We start from the raw sequence: 15,296 nt of genomic DNA, 5'->3' as shown, positions 1-15,296 counted from the left end.
ATATGATAAGATGCGCCTGTGTCCAGGACCCACACATTTCTAGGATGTGTTTTTCCACGAGCAACCAGCGCAATATCTTCATCAGATTTAGCCTCATTCTCTTTGCAGTAATTGCAAATATCAGTTGGTTTAGGACCCTTTGAAAATGACCTTTTGTCTTTCGACTTCTTACCTTTTCCAAAGTTCTTTCCACCACCTACAAACAACCCAGAAGCTTGGTCGTTTGTACCAGAACCAGATGCCTTGTGTCGAAACTGCCTGCTATGAAGTGCTGACCTGACTGATTACGATGCTGACCTAACTTCCTCCAAACTCACTGTATCCTTACTCCCTATGAATGACTGAACAAAGTTCTCATAGGAGTTTGGTAGTGATACCAACAAAACCAGTGCTGCCTCCTCATCTTCCACCTTAACATCAATATTCCTCAGATCCAACAAGATGGAATTTAGACTGCCAAGATGATCTTGGATTTGTGTACCTTCTTGCATCCTCATAGAGAAAAAGACGTTGTTTCAGAAGTAGCTTCTTAGTCAGAGACTTCGTCATGTATAGACTCCCTAACTTCGACCACAAATCAGCTGCAACATCAACACCGGAAACTTCGATGATGATCTCATCTGCCAGACACAACAGAATTGTTGAATACATCTTCTCTTCACTAACCTCCATCTCAGTAGTAACATGTTCAACCTTCTTCCCTGACAACGGTGCCCAAAGACCTTGTTGCTTCAGCAACACCTTCATCTTGATTTGCCAGCGACTGAAACTGTTCCTTCCATTAAACTTGTCGATCTTCATATTCATCCCATACATCTTCTCACCAGATTCAACCCGAAGCTCTGATAGCAGTTTGTTGTGACGGATGTGAGAAGATAGAGATTAACAGATGGATAAACAATAAAGAAAGACACAGAGATTTAACGTGGTTCACCCCTGACGGCTATGTCTACGGGCAAAGAGAGATTTTATTGATGAAGGAATTACAGAGATCTGTCTACAAGAATATCAGATCTAGTTTCTCTACGGCTGCTAACTAGGTTTAGAAGAGGCACAAGATATATATAGTTGTGTCCCAGAAAACCCTAGCACTAGTGGGCCTCAAAAAAGACTAAGGCCCAACAGATTCAAGACATTATTCAACAAGTGACAAAGGCTTAAACTTTATTACTATAACCAATCAAAAGGCTTAAACTTTATTACTATAACCAATCAAATGTAAACAAAAAGATCACTGCTTTGATTCGTTACCTCGATGCAATGGCTCTACGGACCCTACCAGTTTCCTCCTGCTGCTTCTTCTTAAAGAGGACCCGGAGGCGTTTGAGGTGGATATCCCAGCGGAAGATACTGAGATTGGTAACGTAATCAATTTGATCACCAGGGAAAGAGAGATTTAGAGTCGAGCCAGAATATCAAAGGGTTCATTCTTCTACCGCAAGGAATCCTAACAAAATAAGAAGTGGATTACGATATTACATACCAAGAGGAGGATACGATTCATGCGCTTTAGCTTTGGAACTGTTAGGGTTTCATCACCATTACTTTAGCTTAGGATAGTTTCGGGTTTATTTGAGGTAAGTGTAGACGAAGCGGTTGATAAAGGAGCAGAAAGAAAGGGTAGTGAAACGAATTCTTTAAGATGGGAGTGAAGAACATAATTGATTGTTGAAGAGACTAACGGAGATTTACTGGTATAGGAAACGGAGAAGACGGAGTCCCTATGAAAGAAACGATCAACGCTTCATTTGAGAGGTGGACTCGATCTGGGCCAATCCTTAATATTATAAACCCGCACGAAGAAGCCTATTTTTATGCATTTTCGACTTGAACTGATATGACGTGGTAAAATAATTGTTTTTTATTGGCTGATTTTTTAAGAGGACGTGGCATGCTTCTCCTTTGAGCATATCTCTCTTTTATTACTTGTTTGATTCATTTCTAACAATTCTTGAAAATACATTACAAATATTGAAGCAAAAAATTGATTCAAACATAAGAATAATGTTATTCTTCAAACCAATTCTTGAAAATACATTACAAATAAAAAAAAACAGACCAAACCAGAACAAACTTTTTAAACAAACCATCACTGAAACTTGATATTTAAATCATATAAACAAACAATGACGCTCCAAATTAAGAATTCCGGCCTCGTCTCAAAGGCCTTAATCTTTACTTTTACTTTAAATAGCTTTGATGACTCTTTGTTATAATAACTCTAATGATTGAATTAGTATGTAATTTTGGAGCTAAATGGGATAGATCAGAGGACGTTGCTGGCAAAAAAAAACTGAGACTTACTCTTGCGCATGCTCTTAAGTTGTTTTCAAACAGTTGGCTACATACCAAGTTGCCTGCAGTCTCATAATACAGAACACCATTTTTACATTACCATCCCTAAATCAATTACGATGATTAGACAATGCAAACAAATATCTTCACACAAATATAAGTCAATAGGTTTTATTGAATGCACGTTTAAGCAAGAAAGCGATGAAACAAAGAACATCATATAAAGTCAAATTAGGGAGATCATATTTAATTTCTTAGCTAAGAAAACTAAATAATAAAATAGGTAGCTGGGTGCACCACTTTTCGTTCGTCCATCAAATCAAATTCATATTCCGATTAGGTTCTTCTGTACTTCAAACCTGACACCACTCTTTTTTTTTCATCAGCTTCTCCATCTTTCTGCTGCATCTTTTCTGTAAACTTTAGATTCACTGTATTTGGAACATCATCAGCTATTTCCCTTTTCTTTGAGTTAGAGCTTCTTTTTCTTGCTGCAAAAAAAATTATGATAAAAAACTCTTGTTTGTAGGTTAGTTAGAAAAAATGTGTGTTCATTACTTATGAAAATGCAAGATTATTATAACCATTAGTTCCTTGTGTTTTGCAAGCAAAAGACAATTTGTCATTCTCTTGATTCAAACAGTCCTTTGTTGTTTATTCTGCAGAGATATTATCCAATTTAGATATATCATATACATACATGACTGAAAACAAAAACAATAAAAAAACTGCATAATGTACATGCACATTAATACACATGAGAGGATATACACTCAAATCTCCTAACACTAAGCCAAAACTCTGATATGCTAATAGCAGGACTTGATTACACTTGTTTTTCTTATCACACTGATTTAAGAGGAAGAAAAAAGCGCAATTATAGCAACACGCTGGGCTCAACCATATATACACATAGATGTTGGAGAGTCTCAACCATATACACATAGATGTTGGAGAACATTTATATTATGATAAATTATCAATGAATGGCTCATAAGACGTACAAAAAGAATACTATTGAAAGAAAAATAAACTTAGTCGAAGCTCCTACATTCAGTTGAATGAATCTTTTACAGCAATTTTACTTTCAGGTGTGACATCAGGTCTTGGTTTGCCCTTACATTTCTTGCTTCTATTTCAAAGCACTGACCAGATTCGTGCATTCTAAGCAGGCGTCCCTATGACATTGTTGAAGCAAAACATGAGATACCAAAATATAATCTTCTTTCAAACTTGGACACTTGGTATAATCCGAAGACACGAACAGAAAAACATTTTTTTCCCTGGTGGACTGATCTCCTCCGGTGCTGGAAAATTAGCTTCTCCTAGATTATAAACTATGCTATTCAGATGTAAAACATAGACACCGTTAATGCAAAAATACATAACGCTTATATCTTCTCAAGTTAAATGTCAAATCTGGCTCACTTTGCCGTTCTGGTTCTTGCTCGTCATATTCTTCTTCGTACACATCATGGTCGTGATAATGACCATGACCATATTTGGTAAGACTTTTTGATATTCTAGATTTTTCTCTCAGTTTCTTGTTCACTTTATTTGATCCTTTCTCTCGATCCTTTTCTTCCTCTTCCTCTTCCCCTGACTCTTTTCCTGATTTCTGCATAAACCTTGAGTGATTCACATCTGATGTGCTCCTCGCAGCTGTTTTTATCACATTGACAAAATTCCAGTCCAATTCATGTTTTTTCACTCTTTGAGTTGGAATATAGATATATGATGAGGAGTTTAGTTTAGAAATTACCTTATAGCATTCCCTCGCCATGTTTCACTCTAAAAGTATCAAAGATTCGTTTCTTATAAATCACAAGTCTTCAAGAGAACCACTACAATAGTTTACTACAGAAGTTAGGTATCATTAATCCCATTAGCCATAGAAGCTCCTTCGATTTTTCTTAATTTACTTGTCTGGTTCATTGTGAAGTTAGAAATTGCTTCAGACCAGACACATAAATCATACTACGATTATACCAAACACATTCACACAAAAGCTTACGTTTTAGCAGCTTGTTTTCCTTTGCCAATTGCAGCACCAAATATCTCTGCAGAAACAGAGTTCACATGACTTTATCCAACAGTACAACTGAAAGCTTGAAGACAGATATCTCTTTTTGAAAGGAGATGGAGAGGCTTACATATGATATGCTCCATGTATGAGAGAAAACTGGAAAAATTACATAGATCAAAGAACAAGCTAAGAAATATTTCACATCTCCTCTTCTTTTTCTTCTCCTTAGATGCTAGATGCTGTAACTGCAAAGAGAGAAGAGAGAGAGAGAGAGAGAGAGAGAGAGAGAGAGAGAGACATCTTTGGATTAGAATATGATTGTATGAACTCTAAGAAATTCAAAACCACAGGAAAGATATATCCCTTATATATTAAAAGAGAAGCATTACAACATATTTTTGTAGCCACGTGACATCACCAAAATCATTCATAGAATCCTTAGAAAAATATGTTGGTCCATATAAATATTTAATAAGCTTTTATTAAACTAACCATAAATTAATCATGAATGTTCTACATTGTTTCCATAAATAAAAATCACGGAATTACCTAATGCGACTAAAGTATATATGACAATTAATAATTTTGAATAATAAAGATTTGATACAAATTAGTCTATTCTCTATCATTTTTTAAAATTTTAACTTACTAAAATAAATTAAACAACCACATTAACTATATAATAAAAATTTAGATTTTTTCGTATATATTATATTTTGAATTTTTAAAAACGACTATAAATGACTAAAGTTGTTAAAAACTCATATTAAAATTTTTCTGATCCATGTTTAAAATTTATGTTATAACAAGATTCAAATGATTACGAAATTACATAAGTAGGAAGTCTCATTTAATAAATATTACATATATGTATATTAATAATTTTTTTAAAGAAATTATATACCATATAAAATACATAAGTATTTTAATTTCGAAATTTACTTTGAATTTTTTTGATAAACATTTGGAAAAAATATTGACAACTTAATATTTAGATTTTAAACTTTGTATTGAATTTTTTTTAAATTATAAATTACTAAAACTATTAAACATCCTACAAATTTTTTATTGTTATCAGTGATTTAAAATTTTTGTTATAAAGAAATACAAATGATCAAAAATAATATGAGTATAAAATATTTTTTAACAGATGTAAATATTAAAAATGTACTATATATCTATGTTAATATCATTTAAACTTAATTTTATACCATATTAAATGGAAAAAGTGTTTGTATGAATTAATAAAATTTATCTATGTATTTGCACCAATTTAACTATATACGTAATAGTTACTAAATTTTTAATTATTCAATATATATTTATTATTTCATAATATGTAAAAAACATATAATACATAAAAGTAATTTATATATAATATTTATCCCGCGCAAGGCGCGGATCTTAACCTAGTATACATATATATGAGAAAATAAACATATAACCCCATCACGCATAAACCGAAGAGTAAACGCCTCCCCTGTTTCACTGTTTGTATGGAGTAGTTAAGCACTGACGTAGCATCTGAAGCATTAGGATTTGGAGATCAAATATGAACCCTCGGCTCCCTAATTGATCAGGCATAAACGGTTGAGGAACAATCATTGTTTCCATATGCAGGTTCCATAGAGTGCTGGAAAAGCTATGATGTTTTGTTTGTCCACCACCAGAACAACACAATACTCTGAAATGATTTAACTGAAACACATGTCTTTAACGAATCTGGATTCTGGCATACTCAATAAGATAGAGAATTGACTCAGAGCTCGTTCAAGATGCTGGGGATGAAATAAATTATGAGGATATAACTCTTAATACTCCCATGACAAAGATCAAAAAATGGTGAAGATATTAAAAAGGCATCAAATCTTCCAGAAATTAAAAATGAAACTTTAGTCATTCTCATGCTTTTAAAGGAAAAACAACAATTACACATCAGCTGCTTAAGCAATATTCCATTGGGTGAAACTCAATTACAGTTGCAGAACTGTGATTCCAGAATATAAACAAATTGGGAAACACTGAATAAGATGGAGACAGTTTCCAATCTTATGGAGCGCTTTTAAAAAACTAAATTTTACATTCGTGTTCCTTTGTATGATTAGAACATGCCAACAAAGTCAGAACTGACATGGTAACCTAGGCGAAGTGGTAGTTCTGTAGCTCTCTTTCGTTCCTCCTCGGTCCATGAACTGGACCAATAACATATGAGAGTTCAGACACTCGGAAGACCGTTATGGACACTACAGATCGCAAACTCATTGGTGAGATATACCATAATGCAAATAGATTCTTTGACATTATTAACATAATATTGTTGGGACTGTAGAAGCAATACATGGCCATGGAAATGATTTCACACTGGAACTTCGAAATATGTCGGCTCTCTTCTCAGCGTCTATTGAAGACTGAAACCCTTCTTTTTTTGGGAAGAGATTTTCAGGATTGAATAGAACCAACTTAAAACGAAGTGGTTTGTAAAGAAGGAAAATGAGAGAGAGGTGAAACAAATTCATTAAAAGGATATTGAAGAACACCATTGATTGATAGCAGATGAGGCTTAATAACAACAAAGATTGGATGGAGAGGAATAAGAGAAGACGAAGTGGAAGAAGAGAGTCGTTAGTGTTTTGGATATGAGCTTTGTCAAATGAAGGTCATCTGGGCCTTTAAAATTAATATAGAGCCCAAACGCAGTCTTTAGAATTTTGTTATCGAGAAAGCAGTGATGATGTGGCAATATGAAAGATTGTTATTGGTTGTTTTTTTGTGCCGAGGTAGACACCCTAAACACTCCCAATATCCCATTTTAGTATTGTAAGATATAAACAACGATTTCTATTGCTTATATATATATTCTTTATAATGAAATTCATCTCTAATTTCCATATTATTTCAATATTTTGATGTTATTTTATACTTTTAAAGATGTAATTTAAGAAAAATAATTGAAAGAATCATAGATAATCTTGTATATATGTTTGGTCAAACCAAATTAAAAAAAAATAAACGTTGTACACTATGAACTGAACCGTCAGCAAAAGATATTATAAACAAGTTTAAATCTGTATCGAGTACCAAAGTATTATTCTTTCCCACGTCCCAAATGAAGAATCAGGTGGTGCATTTTATGTTCCTCATCGACCGTTCAATCATCAGTCTAACATCCAATCTAACGGCTTAAAATCACATAACAAAGAAATTTAATTTTTATAAACTTTCCCCTCGATAAATGACAATCCCTCATTTCTTCTGATTCCCGATTAACCCGAAAGATGAATCACAGCCGTCGACCGGGCGTTTGAACGGTCAGATGTCCATTTTGAATGAGATCGTATCCGTCGCCGTGGGTTTCTACAAACGTATTCAAGCTCTGATGTCGACTAGTGACCAATCACCACCAGTTGCCACTGAAACGCCGTTGCTCGATCAAGAACAGCCTCCGCCCGACGAAGAAGACGACGACCTCGGCCAAACGCTGCAAAGGCTAGAGATGTTTCTGACGCTCCTCGGGTTTAACCAGTCGTCAACGCGAAGCCTCGTCTTGTCATGGATCGTGTTTTTGACGATCGGTTTGGTGCTTCCGGTGACGGTGTTGGAGCTAGGACATTGCAAAGGGTGTGAGACGTATCAGAACAAGAGCTTCGAGCTCAACATCGTGGTCTCGCAGGCGTGTCTGGCTGGTGTCTCTCTGCTCTGCGTTTCGCATAACTTGAGGAAGTATGGGATTAGAGAATTTTTATTTGTTGATCAACTCAGTGGTCGTATGGGACGGCTCAAGGATCAGTATATGCAGCAAATCTCGGTGATTTGATTCTTCTTCTACTTTTTTTTTTTCCTTCTGTGATGATTCTTGGTTGATTATGAAGGATCATTGGTTCTACATATCATATGACCTGCTTCTTCTTCTTGTATGTGCATGCATCAATTCTTGAATGTGTTTTCAATCTTGAAAACTGAAATTGACATTTAAATCTGTAGTGTGCTTTTCTAGGTGGAGGTTTTGGACGGAACACCGTCTTTGAATGTCTGAAACCGCAACATGTTAGTGCTAGTTTCGTCCCAAACCTTATCGGTATTTTTACATTAATTCTAGAATGTATTTTTTTAGATTAGGAAGAGGTTTTGAGCCGAAGTCTGTTTTTAATGTCCAAAACGATAATATAGTGAAGTTGCAGGTACTTGATCATCATATGTAATAGAATAAAAGATTATACGATGATGATGTAATTGGTAATTTAACTAGTGTTAAAAAAAAATTGTTCTTATGTCACATTATATAGTCTCTAACTTTGCATGATTTTTTTCCTTTATTAGGAGTTTCTAAACCTAATCTTGTAATCCTCCAGAAATCCTCTGAAATCACAACATCTAATATTAATTTTTTTCCCAATTGTAACTCGATCTTGTAATTTATAAACTTTGCATAAAGTGTTTATTTTGCTTGAAATCAGAACTTCGAGATTTTTTTTTTGTGATAAAAGTAAGCATCTGATGTGGAAAGCTGAATTTTTTTTTCTCTTTTACCTCGTTGCAGAACTCTGTGAAACTGCTTGGACTATGGTCGCTCATATGTTTTGGACTAAAAGCTGTTCGGGAGATTATTCGAATGCTATATGTGCCTCATGACCAGCCGTGGCTATCTGTTTTTATCCTCGTATCAATGATCTTGTCATGGACTTACTTAAGCACTATCTTTCTAGCTGCGAGCTCCATGTTTCATTTGGTCTGCAACTTGCAAGTCATTCACTTTGAAGATTACGCAAAGCTCTTAGATGAGGAGTCCGAAATCTCCTTTTTCATCGGTGAGCACACTAATTTGCGCCGTTACCTATCCAAAATAAGCCATAGGTTCCGCATCTTTCTGGTTCTGCAGTTTCTGGTCGTCACGGCTAGCCAGTTCACTACACTTTTCCAGACCACTGCGTACAGTGGGCGTATCACTTATATAAACGGTGGTGATTTTGCTGTAAGTTAACTTCTTCGTTTACATTAATGGTTAGAGTATTTCCAATGAAATAGAGTAAACTCTATAATAAAGTTGAGTTATATTCTCCAATAGTATTTTATTTTATAGTGAAAAACAGAGTGATGAATAAAAATAAATGAATTATTTTATTTATAGATTAAACCTATTTTTACACTATTATAGGGTGAGAAATAGAGTTGAGTTTGAATTCTTTTACTTTAAATTCTATTTTAGATTGAAAAATAAAGTGGGGTTAGAGATGTTTTTAATGCTTTTATCTGGTGAGGTTAAGCTTGGAAAGGTTTATGTTCAGGTCTCGGCTGTGGTCCAAGTTGTTGGAATAATTTTATGTTTACACGCAGCAACGAAGATATCTCACAGAGCACAAGCAATAGCATCAGTTGCAAGTAAATGGCATGCGATAATGTCTTGTTCATCTACAGATTCAACTCAAATCAGGGCTTCTCCTAGTGGTGTTCACTTGGAAGCCACCACGAATCCACCCATCTCCTTTCGGATTTCACCTTCAGAAAGCGATGTGGAATCAATGGATCACTACATGAGGATGCCTGCTAATAACAGCCACTTTTCTTCATACATGTCCATGTCCTCATATCACAGAAGACAAGCTTTCGGTGAGGATTGTTTCACCCTTTTTTCTTTTCTTTTCCGCGAAACTAGGCATGGGCATAAAAAGCGAAAACTAAACCGGAACCGAACCGAAAAACCGAATCCTAAACCGAACCAAAGTTCAAAGATAACCGAACGGTTCCTATATTTCTATAACCAAAAAACCGAAACCGAACCGAGAACCGAATGGATATCCGAATATCCGAAATAAAATTTATATACCTAAAAATATTAATTATATTTTAGTATTAAAAATACTAAATATTCAAAACTCACTACTTATATACTGAACTATCCAAAAAAATCGAAATACTCGAATATTTTTTTTATCTAGAGTTTTAAATTATCCACATTATCCTAAAGAACTGAATTACCCGAATAGTTTTTATCCAAAATATTAAAATTTATCCGAATTACCCTATTTATATCCAAAAAATTCCCAATAAATTGTTTTTACCCCGAGTCATCCAAAATTAACCGAAAAAGGGAACCGAACCGTAACTGAATTGAAACCACAAATTTATCGGATATTAGTCGGTTCTTATAATTGTTATATGAACCGACCCGAAACCGAAAAGAACCAAACCGGACCCGAACCGAATTTCATAGATAACCGAATGGTTCCTATATCTCTATAACCGAAAAACCGAAAACCGAAAGAACCGAACCGGAACCGAACCGAAAACCGAACGCCCAGGCCTACTCGAAACCAGTCATGATAGCTGACCTAGATGTTGTATTTGGATGCAAATACCAACTATAAAACCAAACAACGTTTGGATGCAATATTTAGATGTTGTATTTAGATGATTCATCTAAATGGTGTATCAAATACAAAAACAAACATGGTCTTGATGATTGTTGTTGCAGTGTTGTATTTGCAGATGAATCCAGGTGGGATAACGATATTCGGGTGGACAGTAGACAGGCATTTGATAAACACAATATTCTTCATTGAGCTCTCTCTTGTTACCTTTGTACTTGGGAGGACTGTAGTCTTCACTTCTGAATGACCACACAACAAAATAAAGGTTTGGTGTATCATACACTTTTTTAACCCTTTTGCCAATTATGTAAAATTTTCAATTTTTTTTTTTTGCAATTGAGAGAAGAAGAAACTTGTCATGAGCTCTTAATTTGCTTACCTGTACAGTGTATTATAAGCTTTTATTGATGAGGCTTTGATTGATTTTTTCTTATACACCTGAAGTTTTTTTTTCTCATATGAATGCGGTTGGAAGATCATTATTTAGACCATAAAACCAAATTTGTATCTCAGTTTTGAGTTTAGGTTTCCTGCCATTAGGATAGGGAAAATCAGGATATTCAGCACTGAAGTGCTTCACATGTTTGAAAGACTGTTATGTCACTAACTATAGTCATTTTTACCAAGATGTTAAATCCTATATGACACCTAAGTAGTGTCTTGTGTATAATAACCAAAGCTATCTGTGAAGTAACAGCTGGATCCACCTGTTCCTCATATAACCCCTAGGCAACAAATGCATCTGCATTCCTTACTATCCGCTTTTCTAGTGCATTAAACCTGTCCTCAGTTCTGTCATACATGAACCTGCAACCAGGTTAGGTCCAGAGCCATTGAGAACACATATGGCTCGTTTAAACTCTCTTAATGATCATATCATCCTCATTGTTTTCTACTGCATCTTCAGAAGCAACAGAAAGAATATATGATAACAAAGGACTCTGGCCTGCATATCTACTCAAAAATAGATGTAGACATGTAACAAAAATAGATGTAGACATATCGTTTGAGCACATGTTTTCTTTTAAAAGACATACAAACTATTTTTATCCAGCCTTTTGAATGGGATTCCAGACAATGAGTCGAAAAGTTTGGGACTCCATTTGGCCGATGAGTCAGAAAAGTTTGTGGTGAAATTCAACATCAATAATGTGTCAGCGCAGGGAGAGAATGGACACAATAGTGATATAGAAAACAATGAGGATGATATGATCATTAAGAGAGTTCAAACGAGCCATATGACCAGAAACCCATCCATTTCATCCTTGATCAAAACTTTGTATGTTGCATCAAACCCATCTATTTTCATTGTAAAATTAGGTGAAGAAAGTTAAACCAAAGATGGTCTAGTTTTCAGACAGAACAGAAAATATAAGAAATATTTGATTCTTTTTGTGCCAACCAAGCAGATGACCAGAAACGTAGAGGTGTGTAGGAAAAAAACGAATTGGTTGCTAAAAGGAATGTAATACCTGAAAACTGATAGCAAGAACAAGAACAAGAAAGCTAGAAATAAATAGTTCAAAGATGTTTCTCTTCGCTAATGTTTCTTTGATTCTGAAAAGATCTGCAAGAAGAGGAGAACATTGATTTGGGGCAATCGTAGGCTGTTCAATATTACTACACACACAACCCATGATCCTCCTCCAACGAAAGAGGATGAGAGCAAAAAGAAGAAGTAAGAATATGGAAGCAAAGCGGTCTCGGGAAGCGGATGAAGCCAACTTGTTTGGTTGAAGACAGAAAAGATGCCTAAGAAAACTAAAAAGGCTATTTCCAACATCCCACATCGCTATGTATAGAAGCATTGGGCATAAGCTTGGCACTATAAAAAGGAAGCTGAGCCTAACTTTCAAATCATACCTTTCTCGGCCTTTTGGCTAAGATCAAGTGTAGTATCTGTTCTTATCAGTTTAATATCTGATATGTGGTCCATCGGACCACACGATATTAACTCTATTTTTTAAGGGAAGAAGCCTATCAAGATAGCTTGCTATCTGGGCCTCTATGAGTCGCTCATGCGTTGCACTACTGCATGGGCCTGGCTCATCCCGCTAAATCAATAGTTAAATTTTACGGTTAAAACAGCCAATGGTTTCAGCATAGCCGAAGGGAAGGAGATAGTTCATTTTAACTTACTTAAACGTCCGCAATAGCTGGTAGAGTTGTAGTCAAGGTCAATGACCAGAAAAGTAACACACACCAAATGTGTATTCCTGCAATGCATCATGTACACATTCCTCTCCTTGGGGAATGGTGATACAGTTACAGAGATTTCTGAGCTTTGAGATCCCCATTTGCATCTAAAAGGACAGTGAAAATCTATCTAGATTCGAGTGTATGAAAGCCCTAAGGTAAGTTAAAAGCGTTTTCTATCTTCATCTTCCACATATTTCTCGGATTATACGCAACTAGTGAACGACGAGTCATAACATCCGCATACTCAAATATTTAAGGTTGCAGGAGTGGACTCAAGACACACTCAAGCTAAAGTAAAGGATAAGATGAGATCTCATTTATGTGGCTACAAACCTTTCATATCAAGTACATCTTTCCCTTTCTTGATGCTATCATAACCTATTTGCGTAAACACAGCAGAACTCCAAGAAAAAAACAGATACTATATAAACATAGTCAGACTTAACGACAGAAGCTGCAGCTTTGACCACTGAGAGAGAAATGATTCTTTGTTTAATGCAAAAGAGTTATGGCAGACAAAGAAATGAACCAAAATCTTTTGAGGGCCAAGACAACTAACATTTGATAAAAGAAACAAAAAAAAACTAAAACTTGATAAATCCAGCTCTTGTGTTGTGATTTTAACCAAGTCCTTTTATTGTTTTTTAGTAACTGTTCATCTCCTAGACTTCTTCTTCGAGGCCTTAGAGGAAGCAGGCTTCGAATGATCAGCACCTGCACTCTTATTAGTCGCTTGGCTTGACTTTGAAGTTGAAGGAGCTGTTTCTTGTTTATCTTGCTTCGTCACTGCACCCTGCGAGCCACGGATTTGAGCTGCTCTCTTGTCCTTCCTCTTGGGTCTGTAACTTGACATTTCCCTTCTCGGAAGCCACCTTTCAGGGTCCGGAGGTGGACCCGGGTTTGCCAGATCAAATCCTTTCGGATACTTTGGCTTTCTCTTCCTCTTCCTCTTTGCCTTCTCTTTGCTCTTCACTTCTTCCTGCATCGCTGAAGCAGCAGCGCCTTCCATAGGTTTTGCACCAGATGTCTTTTCAAGGTTATCCACATCAACAGCTTTCAACCCCGGCAACGGTTTTAGCTGTTTCTCATAAGTTTCCGCTTTCTCGACGTTGACGCAAGCAAGTGTAGTCACGAGACCAACCAGAGCATCTGTGCTTTTATGTTTTTTCACAATCTCCTCGTATAGCCGTGAAGCCTCCTCTTCTTGACCATGCCTGAGCTTGAAGGAAGCAGCCTCCGGCATCAATATGCTAAGCTTATTGGTTTCTATCATCGAATTTGACCACCACTTGATTGATGAGTCAAGAACAGCTGCAGCACCAGCGTTGTCCCCAGCGCGCTCTTTGAGTGCAACAATGGTGGCAACAGTTGCAGGAAAATGCTGGATATCAGTTATTTGGGACAGGGACTCTGCTGCTACTTGAGGATGAGTAGCAGACGCAGCAATTTGTGCCCTGGCCAAGAGAACCAACTTAGACTTCTCCGGGAACTTTTCAGCACACTGTCCCAGAAGTTCTTCAGCTTTCGCAGCCTTGTTCTCTCTCACCAAAACAGCAGCTTGAAGCAATGTAGGCATAACACTCTCAGGAAACAGGCCAGTCAGCGCAGCACAAAGTTCTCGTGCCTGAGGTGAGAAAGTTTTGAACTGGTCAAGCCAAATAAGCAAGGAAAAAAATAGAGGCATAAATAAGATTTCAAGTTACAAGAACCTGATCAATCTTATTAGCATGGAGGAGCAGAAGGACGCGTTTGGCATATATAGCTTCCTTATGTTTCTGCGAAAGCTTCGCATCAAGTGCTTGAGAAAGCTTAAAAATCTGGGAGTCTTGGTCTTTCAGCCGATCAAGCTTCCTCAAGCCATCAGAAACATCTTTGGAACCTTTCAAGGCGATAAGGTTGTTCACAGTAACAGCAAGTGACGACTCATCAACAACGTTTCGTTTAATGATGTCTACATAAGAGCTGCTGGATTCTTGAGTTTGTCCAAGGACCTGATTAAAAAAACTACGTTACTAACGAGTGGAAGATATCCTGACATAAAGTTAAAGACAAGGCGAGCAGCATGAAAAATACCTGTTGGACATATGCTAATTGGACAGAAATTGGGCCCAGCTCATTTTCAATATCCTCATCAGCAAAACCGTCATCCGTGAGTGTTTCCTGACCAATTATGTCTCAAACCAACAGCATCTATATCAGAAAATGTGTATATTGTACAAAAACTTGGAGAATCAGTAGCCAAATGATCAATGTACTTGAAGTGTTGATACACATACATCCCTAATACTAGATTGATGTGACTATCAATAGAGATATTATGATTAAACAGTGAGCATTGATGATAAGACAAGAAAGAACTGAGACCAAACAGCAAGGTTCAGTGTTCTTCTAGAAGAATAACCAAAAGAAGT

At 36.2% G+C, this 15,296-nt stretch overlaps 1 protein-coding gene and 2 pseudogenes across 2 annotated transcripts; 1 reads left to right on the top strand and 2 right to left on the bottom strand.

Annotated features, from left to right (window-relative positions):
• Positions 1-4,078, bottom strand: part of LOC106297994 — an 8,899-nt pseudogene extending 4,821 nt beyond the window's left edge.
• A 3,451-nt stretch (positions 4,079-7,529) lies between these two features.
• LOC106297052 lies at positions 7,530-11,109 on the top strand. Of its 2 annotated transcripts, XM_013733337.1 has the most exons (5): positions 7,530-8,126; positions 8,303-8,365; positions 8,859-9,290; positions 9,604-9,925; positions 10,791-11,109. In XM_013733337.1, exons 1-5 carry the CDS (start codon positions 7,635-7,637, stop codon positions 10,931-10,933), a joined length of 1,452 nt encoding a protein of 483 aa, XP_013588791.1. In that variant the 5' UTR covers positions 7,530-7,634; the 3' UTR covers positions 10,934-11,109. The 2 variants fall into 2 exon arrangements, with proteins under 2 accessions (XP_013588791.1, XP_013588792.1); XM_013733338.1 differs by lacking the exon at positions 8,303-8,365 and having other exon boundaries at positions 7,534-8,126.
• A 2,246-nt stretch (positions 11,110-13,355) lies between these two features.
• The window catches only part of LOC106300277, a 3,323-nt pseudogene continuing 1,382 nt past the window's right edge, over positions 13,356-15,296 (bottom strand).

The sequence above is a fragment of the Brassica oleracea genome, chromosome C6 (genome assembly GCF_000695525.1).
Source record: "Brassica oleracea var. oleracea cultivar TO1000 chromosome C6, BOL, whole genome shotgun sequence".
NCBI classification, from domain to species: Eukaryota; Viridiplantae; Streptophyta; class Magnoliopsida; order Brassicales; family Brassicaceae; genus Brassica; species Brassica oleracea.
Note: the sequence above shows the minus strand (reverse complement) of the source record. Positions and strands in the feature narration are given on the sequence as shown.